Raw genomic sequence first — 13,671 nt, 5'->3', positions numbered from 1 at the left:
TTAGAGGAGGTTTTGGAACTAATTGATAGGCTAAACAGTCACAAGTCTCTGGGACCGGATGGTATTCACCCAAGGGTTCTGAAAGAACTCAAATATGAAATTGTGGAACTATTAATGGTGGTTTTTAACCTATCCTTTAAATCAGCTTTGGTACCCAATGATTGGAAGACAGCTAATATAACACCAATATATAAAAAGGGTCTAAAGGAGACCCTAACAATTATAGACAGGTAAGTTTAATGTCAGTACCGGACAAATTAGTAGAAACAATAGTAAAGAATAAAACTGTCAGACACGTAGAGGAACATGATTTGTTGAGCAAAAGTCAACATGGTTTCTGAAAAGGGAAGTCATGTCTTACTAATCTGTTAGAGTTCTCTGAAGGGGTTAACAAGCATGCCTACAGGGGGGATCCAGTAGACATAGTATACTTAGATTTCCAGAAAGCCTTTGACACAGTCCCTCACCAAAGGCTCTTATGTAAATTAGGTGGTCATGGGATAAGAGGAAAGATCCTTTCATGGATTGGGAACTGGTTAAAAGACAGGAAACAAAGGGTAGGAATAAATGGTAAATTCTCACAATGGAGGGGGGTAACTAGTGGCGTTCCCCAAGGGTCAGTCCTGGGACCAATCTTGTTCAACTTGATCTAGAGAAAGGGGTAAACAGTGAGGTGGCAAAGTTTGCAGATGACACCAAACTGTTCAGGATAGTCAAAACCAAAGCAGACTGTGAAGAACTTCAAAAAGATCTCGGCAAACTGAGTGACTGGTCAGCAAAATGGCAAATGAAATTTAATGTGAGTAAGTGCAAGGTGATGCACATTGGGAAAAATAACCCTAATTGTACATATAATATGATGGGGGCAAATTTAGCTACAATAGATCAGGAAAGAGATCTTGGAATTATAGTGGATAGGTCTCTGAAAACATCCACACAGTGTGCAGCAGCAGTCAGTAAAGCAAATAGGATGTTAGGAATAATTAAAAAAGGGATAGAAAAATAAAACAAATAATATCTTACTTCCCCTACATAAAACTATGGTATGCCCACATCTTGAGTACTGCGTGCAGTTGTGGTCTCCTCACCTCAAAAAAGATATATTGGCATTAGAAAAGGTTCAGAAAAGGGCAACTAAAATGATTAAGGATTTGGAATGGGTCCCATATAAGGAGAGGCTAGAGAGACTGGGACTTTTCAGTCTAGAAGAGAGGAGACTGAGGGGCGATATGATAGAGGTATATAAAATCATGAATGGTGTGGAGAAAGTGAATACAGAAAAGTTATTTACTTTTTCCCATAATATAAGAACTAGAGGACACCAAATGAAATTAATGGGTAGCAGGTGCAAAACTAATAAAAGGAAGTTTTTCTTCACACAGCGCACAGTCAACCTGTGGAACTCCTTATCAGAGGATGCTGTGAAGGCCAGGACTCTAACAGAGTTTAAAAAAGAGCTCGATAAATATTTGGAGGTCAGGTCCATAGATGGCTGTTAGCAAGGGGTAAAGTATGGTGCCTAGCCTTTTGTCGAAGGCAGGAGATGGATGGCAGGAGACAAATCGCTTGATCATTGTCTTCGGTTCACCTCCTCTGGGGCACCTGGCATTGGCTACTGTCAGCAGACAGGATACTGGACTAGATGAACCTTTGGTCTGACCCAGTATGGCCATTCTCATGTCCTCCCTGCTGCTATGGCACATCCACAGTTTTGGGAAAAGATGTGGCTATAAGTGTGGTGAACTGCAGCCTGTAGCTCTGCTGCTCCCATGCTCTCAGCTTCCTATCACAGGATTCCCCAGGCTCCTGGCGGCTTTCAGAGTGGCTGGAGGCAGGAACCATAGTGTGCTGCTTGCTGTGGACAGGGTGTCTGCCTGGGCACAGGGTGGATAGGGTGTCAACAATGGTGCTCTTTCTCTTAGCAAGTGAGATACGGCTGTTGACACCAGCACTGCATTCTGTCAACTTACCGTTGATACATAGCGCTTGGCAAAGAGCAATGGCCATTTTGTTGACAAAACCACTGAATCTAGACATAGTCTCAGGGAGCTGAATGAGAAGATATCTGAGCCATTTGCAGTTATATTTGAAAAGCCACAGGAGACTGGAGAGATTCCAGAGGACTGAAAAAGAACAAATATCATGCCAGCTAGAAAAAAAACAAAACAAAAAGGAAGTAACAACGAACTAGTAGTTACAGACCAGTCAATTTAACTTAAGTTCCCAGAAAGAGAATAGAGCACATAATTAAGTACTCCATTTACAAGTGCCTAGAAGATACTAAGGTGCCAAACAGCACTTAGCATTGATTTGTCATGAATAAATAGTGTCAATCTAGCCTAATAACTTTCTTTTACATGGTAACAAGAATTGTGCATAAGGGGGAAGTAGTAGATGGGGTGTATGTGACTTTCTAGCCCCACAGATTGTAATGACCTTCAGTTTATTGTCTAAGCATGACCCACCTTATGTCCACTATCATAGGTGCAGCATTGGTGAGGGCAGATTTCTGGTTGGCCTCACAGGGAACAGGAAGGGATTTTGTCCTTCTCGCAAATGCACCTGCCCGCAAGTGCGCTCTGTCCCTTTAACCTGTCTTCCAGGCTTGGGCAGGCAGTGGAAAGGGTGGGACTAGACACTTCTTGTGCCAGCCACTTGTGGTCACTGCTCAGTGCAGCATAGTGGCTGTCTGACAGAGCACCTGACTTGGACAGTGGCAGGTTGGGCCCCCACCCTGACGCAGCTGCCAGAGGCTGACAAAGACTCCCAGAGTCATCTCACCTCCCAGCACATTTTTCACTCACTCAGCCCCTGTCTGTGGCAGCCAGGGCTAGATGGTGGGGCAGGTGAGCGGTGATCCTTTACTGCCTCCCAAGCTGCTGAACTGCACAGAGCAGCAACCAATAGCGGCCAGCTTCAGACTCCCTCTTGTTGCCCTCCCAGGCCTCGCTGCCAGGGAGAGCAGCTGAACATGCCAAGGGGAGGAGCAGAAGGAACTGCTCCCCCGTGCAGATAATTGGTGGGGCAGGGAGTGTGCTGTGGCCTTGGGATGGGCCCAGGGTAGCAGGATTGTGGGGGAGTTACTGGGCAGAAGATACAAGGAGTGACCCATGCCCTCCCCTGTAACATGCACTCCCTAGGTCCACTGTAACTCATTCTTAGCTAAACTGACACAAGCCAGAATGTACCCAACGTGGACAAAGGAATCCACAGCCACTTTTGATCTCTCATAACTATTCTTAAAATGATAGGAGCAAATCATAAACAGCTGTTTATTGAATTAAACTGGTAGATATGGCTGTCACAAGATCCAATGGTTTGGCATCATTCCAAAGTATTAAGCATAGGAGGAGTTTTATTGTGCTTAGGAGTTTTATGGTGTTTTATTGTGATATCAGCTGTTTAATAGGGTCTGCAAGCCAGGCAGTTCTGAAGTGAGGCAGTGTTCTTTAGTGATTACAGCAAGAAATTGGAAACCAAAACATCTTTTGAAAAAACTTGCTAGTGTAGATGCAGCATCTGAGTTCTACCACTGGCTTGCTCTGTGACTGTTCATAAACCTTCCTCCTCTCCTGTTTGCACTCTGTCCACATGTCACACCTTTCACAGTCCTCCCTCCCTCCTTTTGGATTTTCCCCTTCAAGCCTCACATCCATACCCAGCTTCCCCCTCTTTCTTCTATAGCTGCGTTGTCTCTTTTGCCCTGTTCTTTCTGTATTTCACAGTGAAATATAGATGGCCCTCCGCTGCTACCCAGGGTCAGAGAGACCACTACGCTTTGTACCAGCCCTTATCAGTAATGATTTCACACATTCCTGAAGCCTCTGCTATGAATGTCTCTCCAGCCTGAGTTGGTACTCCTCACCTGTCTCTGGCATCCCCCCTGGTTGCATGGCCATCAGCTTCAGAGTGCCTTCCCACTCACCTCCCTGTCTCAGCCTGCATCTACACTACCAGATAAAATCAAATTTAATTCAGTTAGCCCAATTTTTCCAAGCGCCTTTCCTCTCTGTAAATTCCATTAGCTTGATTTATGGACCACTAAAATTGACATGATATCAAAATCCTAAAATCGTAGTAACCTGCCAGGTGTAGTGTTCAATTCTTCGAGTGATTGCTTATGTGCATTCCAATTTGGGTGTGCGCCGCCACGTGCCCGGTTGCCAGAAGCTTTTTGCCCTAGCCAGTAGCTCTAGGGTCAGTGTGGCATCCCCAGGAGTGACACCTGTATGGCTGCGCATATATGCACTGCCCAACCCACCCCCCCCACTCAGTTCCTTCTCACCGCGCTGTTGGTTGCTGGAGCTCCCTCGTTGAGTGTTTGCTTGTAGCCTTTATTTTTAAATTAGTTGGTAGTTAGTGAGAACAGTTGTAAATAGTTTAGATAGTTGTCTTTCGTCTGTAAATAGTTCCACTTAGCACTGAGTGAGCCGAGGCAGGAATTTAACCTGCCTCAGTGCCAGGGGATGCCTGGCTCCCAGGGGTTTAAAACCTGCTCAAAATGTGGCAAGCAAATGCCCAAAAGCAACCCGCATAGGGCTTTCCTGAGCTGCCTCGGTGAGGCCCACCTCCAGGAACACTACTCTTTGCAAGGCCTTCAAGCCTAGGACTTTGAAAACCAGAGAAGAACGGTTGAAGGTACTACTAATGGAATCAGCCTTGCACCTGGACATTTCGGCTACGTCTACACGTGCACCCAACTTCGAAATAGCTTATTTCGATGTTGCGACATCGAAATAGGCTATTTCGATAAATAACGTCTACACGTCCTCCAGGGCTGGCAACGTCGATGTTCAACTTCGACGTTGCTCAGCCCAACATCGAAATAGGCTCAGCGAGGGAACGTCTACACGGCAAAGTAGCACACATCGAAATAAGGGAGCCAGGCACAGCTGCAGACAGGGTCACGGGGCGGACTCAACAGCAAGTCGCTCCCTTAAAGGGCCCCTCCCAGACACACTTTCATTAAACAGTGCAAGATACACAGAGCCAACAACTAGTTGCAGACCCTGTATATGCAGCACGGACCCCCAGCTGCAGCAGCAGCAGCCAGAAGCCCTGGGCTAAGGGCTGCTGCCCACGGTGACCACAGAGCCCCGCAAGGGCTGGAGAGAGAGTATCTCTCAACCCCCCAGCTGATGGCCGCCATGGAGGACCCCGCTCTTTCGATGTTGCGGGACGCGGATCGTCTACACGTCCCTACTTCGATGTTGAACGTCGAAGTAGGGCGCTATTCCCATCCGCTCATGGGGTTAGCGACTTCGACGTCTCGCCGCCTAACGTCGATTTCAACTTCGAAATAGCGCCCAACACGTGTAGACGTGACGGGCGCTATTTCGAAGTTACTGCCGCTACTTCGAAGTAGCGTGCACGTGTAGACGCAGCCTTCCCGGGCAGGAGCTCAGAGCAGTGCATCGTCGATGCAGAGCGCTCCAGCACCGTTGGTGCCAGTGGAATGGTCCTGGTGTCAAGAGCAGGACTCAGTGCCTAGCACTCCCTGGAACCATAAGAGTCAGTCCCCGGTGCCTTGCAAGAAGAGGAGGTGGGACCGGGGTCAATCCCAGGAGAGGCAGAGGTGACGGCCATCCTTGGGAGAGTCTGCCAGATCACACCATGACTGAAGTCCTGAAGTGTGGGCATCAGATCCAGTGCAAGGTGGGAGCCTGCACTCTCCCAGACTGCCCTTGATGCCAGAGGTCTTTAGCACAGCGCAAGGCCTCCTGCAGATAACGATACTACCCCAGATGCTGCACCGTGAGCCTTCATTGCCCCAGATATAGGCATCTGAACAGTCTGTAGGGGCCCCGGCATGGTTCCTGACACCAGTGAGAACCCCCACAAACGGTCGTCTCCCTCGGTGCCTCACACCAGATGGTGCAGGGCACGCAGGAGCCGATAGGCACCACGGGATGCTCGGCACCGCCATGGTCATTGTTGGCAGAGTCGTCGTCGGAGTCAAACTCCTTTTACTCCAGCTCAGCTCGGAGCAGGAGTACAAGATCATCCCGATGCAGTGGGCATTGCCACCGGCCCCAGCGCCCCTCGGAGGGGGAGTGGAAAATGCCCCCCGCAAGGTGCCCCACAATGGCCTTTCTGGACTCCACGGACAATCCATGACGCACAGGGGTGGGCTGTGGGACTCCCGGCTAGGGCACCTGGCACTCTCCAGGTGCTGAGATTGGCACTGACCCCTTCACTGGGAGACCCCCCCCAGACAGCAAGTAGAGTCATCGGCACTGGCACCAACGATGGCGCCAACACCGGCACTGGTGCAGTTGGCACTGACCCAAACGTGGGCACCGCCCCTGAAGGCCCCGGGACCTGTGGTGCAGTGGGCACTGGCACTGACAGAACCGGTGCCATCCCAGGTGCCGAGTGGCCCCGTCGTCAAAGCACCTCACCATATGCCACTAGAGGGGCCTTCACCCCAGGCTCCAGGCACGGCATCATAAATCACAGTGCCAGGGACTCAAATGGAGGTACCTGAACCTCCTGCACCAATAGGCTTGGATGGTGCAATGCCCTCCTCCTGCTCGTCCTCCTCCCCAGATGAGGTGTTGGTGGGATCCTCTCCATCCCTTGTAATGGAGGATGGAGGAGCGTACCAGCAGTTTTTGAGAAGGGTGGCCCAGAGTCTGGGGGTGCAGGCGGAAGAGGTCAGGGACGAAATAGACCCTGTTACAAACATTCTGTCAACATCTGGACCTACCAGGGTGGCACTGCCCATTATAAAGACAATTGCCAACACAGCAAAGACAGTGTGGCAGACCCTGGCCTCAGGCTTACCCACGGCTAGAAAGAACGAGCGCTGGTATTTCGTCCCAGCCCAGGGCAATGAACATCTGTTCACTCACTCTCCCCCGACTCCCTGGCCGTAGATGCTGTGAACAACAGGGAGAGGCAGGGGATCCAGGGGCCCTCCCCTAAAAACAAAGAGGCCAAATGCTTAGGTCTGTATGACAGAAAAGTTTACTCTACAGGTGGTCTCCAGTTGAGAATTGCTAGCCAGCAAGCCATGGTTAGCAGATATGCGCATAATGCGGCCAGCTCCATGGACTGTTTCACTGAGCTACTCCTACCAGAGCCCAAGTCAGACTTTACGGCCCTGGTGGAGGAACAGCGACTCATATCTAGAGCGGCACTACAGGTCGGGCAGTGCATATATGGGCGGCCATACGGGCACCACTCTAGGGGGCGCCGCACTGACCCTAGGGCTACTGGCTAGGGCAAAAAGCTTCTGGCAACTGGGCATGTGCCGGCGCACACCCAAAGGGGAATGGGCATGAGCATAACATCTCAAAGAACACCAGTTACAGAACAGGTAACTGTCTTTTCGAATATCAAATTCCTAATGAAGGGCAGTGAGGATGTGGCATGTCTTTTAAGTTGAACTCATTGGCCTCCACAGATGTCCCGTATGTGCCCCACAATGCCCCACAGTTCTCCACTGTGGCCTCTTACATCTCCACTGCTCTCAGGTGTGGAGGAATTAGGCAGCAGGAAGACTGTTACAACTCGGCACCTGGAAGCCCGTGGTTGTGGAGTCATCAGAGGCTGAAAAATCTTCTTTCTTTTTCTTTGCCAGGAGCATGTCTGTGCAGTCTGTGGTTTTGCGTATACCTCTGCTAGCTGCCTTTTTTTGGGGGGGGGGGTTCAAACCACAGATGTGTCATGTGGTTTGACCCCAGACCAATAAAAGAGCATGCTGTGCAAGGTGCCAGGCAGCTTGCATGTGGTGAGGGTCATGATTTTCAGGGCTGGCTGTAGCCAGGGGTCTTTTAGCCTCCTGGAGGACATCTCCCTTAGTAGTCATGATTTTTGGGGCCTGGATGTATCTGAGGGTCTTTTAGCCGCCTGGGGGATGTCTCTCCTAGCAGTCATGATTTTTGGGGCTGGCCGTAGCCGGGGTCTTTTAGCTGCCCTGAGCCATACATGTTTCAATGAAGGCAATGTATTAGCTACAGAGTTACCACAGTTGTCCAAGTAAGGCTTGCAGTGGGGAATATTCTTGTCCTAAGAGTCTTCTTTTCCAGGTCCAAACCTGGCTGTAGTCTGGGTTTTTTTTGAATCATTCGAGTTTCAGTGTAGCAACCGTGTCTACTTAAGGAAAAGAGTCTTTTTTGGTAGGTGGCCTAAATCCAGATTCAAGTTCCTGAAAGGGCCTCTGTGGGCAGTCACAGTTTTAGTGGCTGTCAAAAGTGTACTGTCTTTTAGCCGCCCCAAGCCATTACAGATGACTCATTCAAGTTTTAGTGTAGCACCTGTGTCTACTTAGGATCCTCTTTCCGAGGAGGCATAAATCAATATCCAAGCCAAAAATAAAGCCTAGACACGCTCTTTCAGCATAGCACCCATGTCTACTTAAACGTACTTCACATGTTAGGGGAAAGAGGGGAATGAAATGTGGGAAGGTGGCATCATATACCCACATCTATCTGTGGGCCCAGAATGCAACAGGGCTCAGGGAACTGTGGGAAAGGTTCCCACAATACACTGCTTCAGCACTCAGTTAAGTTCTATTTAAGCTACTTGTGTGTGGCAGCAGTAAGTCAATTTTGTGGGGAACATGTGGGAAGGTGAAGATACTCAAAATCAAATGGAGAAAAACTAGGGTTAAGAAGTCAATTTTAATAAAATCAATATTATCTCGTTGTGTAGATGCAGCCTCAGTCATTCACAACCTCACCATCGTCTTGTGACTCAGGCCCACAGGACGACATTCTGTCTTTGACTCCCTCAGGTGGAGAATTAGCACTTGAGCCCTACAATCTGAATGATTCTTTTCTTCTGGTGCTCTTTGTATGATATTTGCATGCACTTTGGGATAGGCACTGATCTTTGTGTGGGTTTGGATGGCATCTTACCACAAAGTGTACATCTCTACTGCAACCCTACGTGTGACAGCAGCAGTATAGGTGTATCTCTCCGTATTTTTATTTATATAAATTACATAAAGTCTGGAGGGAAGGCTAAAGGCCTCAGAACTGTATCTGATACAAATCTAGAAATTCAAATATGTATTTGATCATCATTGAACAAGAATAGGTCTGGAGATCTTAAAACAGGCGTGTTCAGCCTGCGGCCTGTGGGCCACATGCGGCCCTGAACAGCTAGTAATGCGGCCCCACAAGATCGTAAACTTTTAACATTATTATGTGATTTATATACATTAACTATATTATATATTTTGTATGCAGCCCAAGACTATCTTCACTCAGTGCAGCCCAGGCAAGCCAAAAGGTTGGACACCCATGTCTTAAAAGATCAGGTTTTCTCATGATAATACTAAATAATGTATTTCTGTTGTTTCTTCCAATCCTATCCTGTACCAGGAAGTGTAGAGAGGTGAAAATGTAAAAGAAATTTAAGACTATTTTATGCAAAATATCAACCAGAAAGCTACACACTCATAGGGTTTTGGGGTTTTTCTTGTTTTTTGTTTTACGTTTTAATAGTCATTATTTGCAGTAATACCCATGAAGTGCTAGGTGTTTTTCAAACTGTGGAAAAACACAGAATCTAAGAACAAACAGCTAAGAAGCAGCCAGGTGAAAAGGAATAACAGTAGGTGATTTTCTTTCTAAATAATATCAATAGGTGATTACTTACAGAAAATATGTTTAAATAATTCTGAGCAGAGTCAGGTAAATACTTATAATTTTGCATATATTAATGGGGTTCTTAAGATTTTTTTCTCATTGTTTTTTCTTAGATCTTTGGCTATTATATAGTAGAAGGGGATGCCCTTGCAGCCCAGCTAGATGAAGAAAATATGGTTTTCCTGGTTTCCCGAAGACAGCAGATTACAAAAGCAGGTGCCATCTTTTAATGTTAATTCCAAAGTCTACTGTTGTGCTGCATTATGTACACTTTTTTGAGGATATCACAATGACAAAGCATTTCTGTTTAAATGTGGTATGCACAACTCTTGTTCTATCATATTCTTAATATATCCCCTTTTCAAATCCTAAACCCCCATCGTTGTCCTATTTGTATTTGAAGAGTTCTCCTCCAAAACATCAAGCACACAGGCCTTACCTATTCACCACTTTCTTACATTTTTCCTGTTTCCTGCTTTTATTATTATCTCCTGATCCAAACTGCTTCTTAACAAACCTCTTTTGCTTTCCCTGCTCATCCACACAGTCCTCTGAAGCTTGTTGTGTGCTTTATTTAAAACCAGTGTAGAACAATCTGCATTCTTGTTTATTACATCTCTGAACTTAGTCCCTTTACATTTGGGAGTGGGGCAAATGTTCCTGGCACCTTATTCTTAGTTATGCATTTTTCCTAGTCTTCATGTGAGATAAAGAAAAATGTTATTTCATTGGCAGGTGTCAAGAGACGTGATGTGATTAAGTGTATAGCAAAGGTGCCACAGCTGGATTTCATGGTAACAGCATCTCAGAAAGGAACATTAACCATTTTTAACAGCCAGGTAATGCTGATTCATGCTATCTTTTTCTTTCTGATATTGATCCGTATATGTAAAAGAAGTATGAAACAGAAATCCATGCTTATATGTAAAAGCTACATGTCTTTTTTAAAAGGTTAACTTTGCTGCAATTTTAAGTGCTGAGGGATTCACTCAGTTTATTTTTAGTGCTCTTGCCTGCTTTCTGAAAGTGCAGACTCCTAAAATTTCAGAATGTGATTCCCCAGGAATTGTCTTAAGTTCTTCCTAGAGCTCAGGTGGCTCTTTGAGTGTTGTAAAAATAAAAAAATTAAGAACACAAAAAAGCACAATTAGCAGTAGCGCTCATTGCTGTGAATGTAACTGAGAGCAAGGGGTCCAAAGTGGACTGGACATCTATATGGCTATATGAAAATATCCAGAGCAGGTTTAATATGTTTAAAGGCATGTGTGTAAGAAAGAAATCCTTATACTTCAGGGTGTTTACTAGCCTCTTGCAACTTTTCCATAAGTGTATACTCCAGATTTCTGTAACAGTGCCCAGCTCTCCACAGCTGTCAGCCATGTGCTGCCAAATCCAGTCTCATGCAGGTTTCTGCTTTTTCATAAGCAAGTAAAAGAAGAGAAAACAGTCTCGTAACCTGCTCTTTGCTCTCAGACTTTGGGGTCACCTCTCCCTCAGGTTCTCTAGAGTCCTACTCCAGACAGCTCCCCTTCTGGCTGTGAGGGTGCATCACCTTCTGATGATGGACTGCCTTGGGTCACAGACAGTCAGGAACCAGTAAGAGCATGGTACCCATTCCCCGGTGATCTCGCTTTTGGGATGGAGTGTACATACTCCTGCACAACATCTTCTGTTGGCTGCCATTGGAGACAGAATACTGAACGAGCTAGATCCTTGAGTCCTCCAAAATCACTCTTGATTGATTTAATACAAAATCAGCCACCAGGAGATTGTATGATCCCATATCTGTCATAGACTAAATCATTGGGCCTGGGGCAGTTATTCCCTTTGCCCATTGTGCCATTTATGGGCCTTTCTAAGGGCACTGATAGCAGTTGCATCACCTCATCTCCACAGAGCACAGGTAACACTGGATTTATTTGGGTATAAAGGGTACATTAGACTATTATGAAACTTACCCAGAGGTGTGTTGTTTGACATTTTGAAGTCCTGGGGACAAAACCGAGGCCTGTTGTAAAAAGATAAAGCTCCTCTCAAGTTAATGGAGTTGTGTCAGGGTGGAATTTCTATGTTTTGAGGAATTTCTGGTATAAAAGGCCTTGAATGGTTGGAACAGCATTCTTTCTTATTGCTCTCCAGTAACCAACTTAGAATGATAAGAGATATAATATTAGCAGCAGTTCACATGCCAAATATTATCGAAGTAGCATTTGCTAAGGAGTCTAAGATACTGTTATGAGTAGGTAAAGAAATATGCTCCAGCTGGTCTACAAAATACAATGGACATAAATCACACATCTGTGCAGATTGCTTGAATTCTAGTCACAGAAGTGATGATCTATCATAATAGCGCAGAAATGCAGTTTGCTTTTAAAGCAGCAGTAATACACTCCAGGATTTCAACTAAGTAGGGCATAATACTAAAGAAAGGAGTGAAGTAGGCAACCAAGATTCATGTGGGTCATTAAATGCCAAAGCAAAACTGAGGCATTTGGTAACTACTGAAATAATTAATTTAAAAGCCTGGGCTGCTGACTTCAGGAACATTATCCCTGTTAGCCATGGAGGCAAAGGAATTAACACAGTATAGCAATAAAAATGATTTTTTCCCTGTGCTGTTTAGAAGGTTCTGCGCTGCCACCTCCTTTGAGTTTCCATTGACATCACTTTGACGTCAGTGTCTCTATTTCATTTTCAGAGTTTAAATGATCTTATATCTTGCTTTTTGAAGCTGTGCATGGAGACTTTGAGTCATGCCGGTGAAACTGTGTGTCCTGGTTGGAAAATGATGGAGGCATTATAATTTCTAGCCTCTGGCCATCTCAAGAAAGTGGGTCACAGGCTGATTTCACTTACCATGGATATGAACAAGTGTAATAACATTGGCTCCACTGGAACAGCTCTGGGTTTACACCAGTGTCAATGTATGCCTATATGGCTGCTGCAGATGCGATTGCAACACACATACACATACACACACGCTAGCTTTAGTCTAGCTAGCGAGAATACCAATAGCTATTGTCAAAGTTTGACTCAGACTCACAGTTTATCAGACCACTTTGTTTTATTAGCAAAGCCGCTCTGCTAATACATTTAGAAGTGAGCCCCCCGAGTGGGGCTTGTGTCTCTTAATTTATACAGTTTTTTGGAGAACAAGTTACAGACAAGTTACAGACAAAAGAAGAAAAAGATTTTAGTCACCACCCTTCGAGATCCCTGAGACCAGTCACGTATCTTCAATTACCTGCCACCCTTAACAATCTCCTTTAACAGCTTCCAGTTAACTTAACTAATTGCCCTTCACACCTTCCATTCTGATGCCTGCTTCTTAGACTGCTGGCTCCATCTTAATTGCTTCTTCATTCAAAAGCTAACTGTCCCTAGTGTGCTCCCTCAGATACTTTGTAACATGTTTTGGCATGCCCTCTCATATACAATGTATCCAGCATGTCCCCTTATACAACGTTATACTTATACAATGTTATACTTCCACACTATGCAACCACAGCAGAACAGGCTTCAGCAATGGATATACAAGCCCACAAGAGATCCTAAGTCTCACGTTGCTAGGCTGCACTGATGTTCACACCACCATGGATTTACTGATGTCATATGCACTCTGGCCTAATCTAAGCTAGCTCCGGTTTGTCTGGGTTGGTGGCAATCTTACTTTTAGTTACCATGTAGACAGACCCCAAATTCTAGCTAAAATTTGTCTCTTTAGCTGTGGAATCAGTTGCTCTGATTCCAGTTACAAGCAGAGAAGCCAACATTTAAGCCATCAAGTGTGTTACTGCCTATTCAGCAGCCTTGGTCCAGAGACCAAGGATTCAAAAGAAACAGACCCTTCTGTCTCCTTTTTAGTAGTGTTTGCTCCAGATCAGCTCTGCTGTATTTTAGTGGTGTCGTGTAATATGAGGAAGCCTGTCTTGTAGCTAAACTTACTGCTCTTGTATTGTGAATACAGAGGTCATTTGTTTCCTGGTTTGTCAGCCCATGAGCACCGTCTTCATGAATAGGTGCAGGTTTATTTTATTTTAAGATTTTTATTTTACTTGATAAGACACTTGAA

The 13,671-nt window shown here is 45.7% G+C and overlaps 1 protein-coding gene across 1 annotated transcript in view; it reads left to right on the top strand.

Annotated features, from left to right (window-relative positions):
• The window catches only part of WDR64 (WD repeat domain 64), a 139,211-nt gene that overhangs the window by 7,900 nt on the left and 117,640 nt on the right, over positions 1–13,671 (top strand). Inside the window, exons 3-4 of the mRNA XM_074988638.1 lie at positions 9,713–9,815; positions 10,335–10,438. Coding sequence (XP_074844739.1) covers positions 9,713–9,815; positions 10,335–10,438 — 207 coding nt within the window. The remainder of the gene's footprint in view (positions 1–9,712; positions 9,816–10,334; positions 10,439–13,671) is intronic.

This window comes from Carettochelys insculpta, chromosome 3 (assembly GCF_033958435.1).
Source record: "Carettochelys insculpta isolate YL-2023 chromosome 3, ASM3395843v1, whole genome shotgun sequence".
NCBI lineage: Eukaryota > Metazoa > Chordata > Testudines > Carettochelyidae > Carettochelys > Carettochelys insculpta.
Note: the sequence above shows the minus strand (reverse complement) of the source record. Positions and strands in the feature narration are given on the sequence as shown.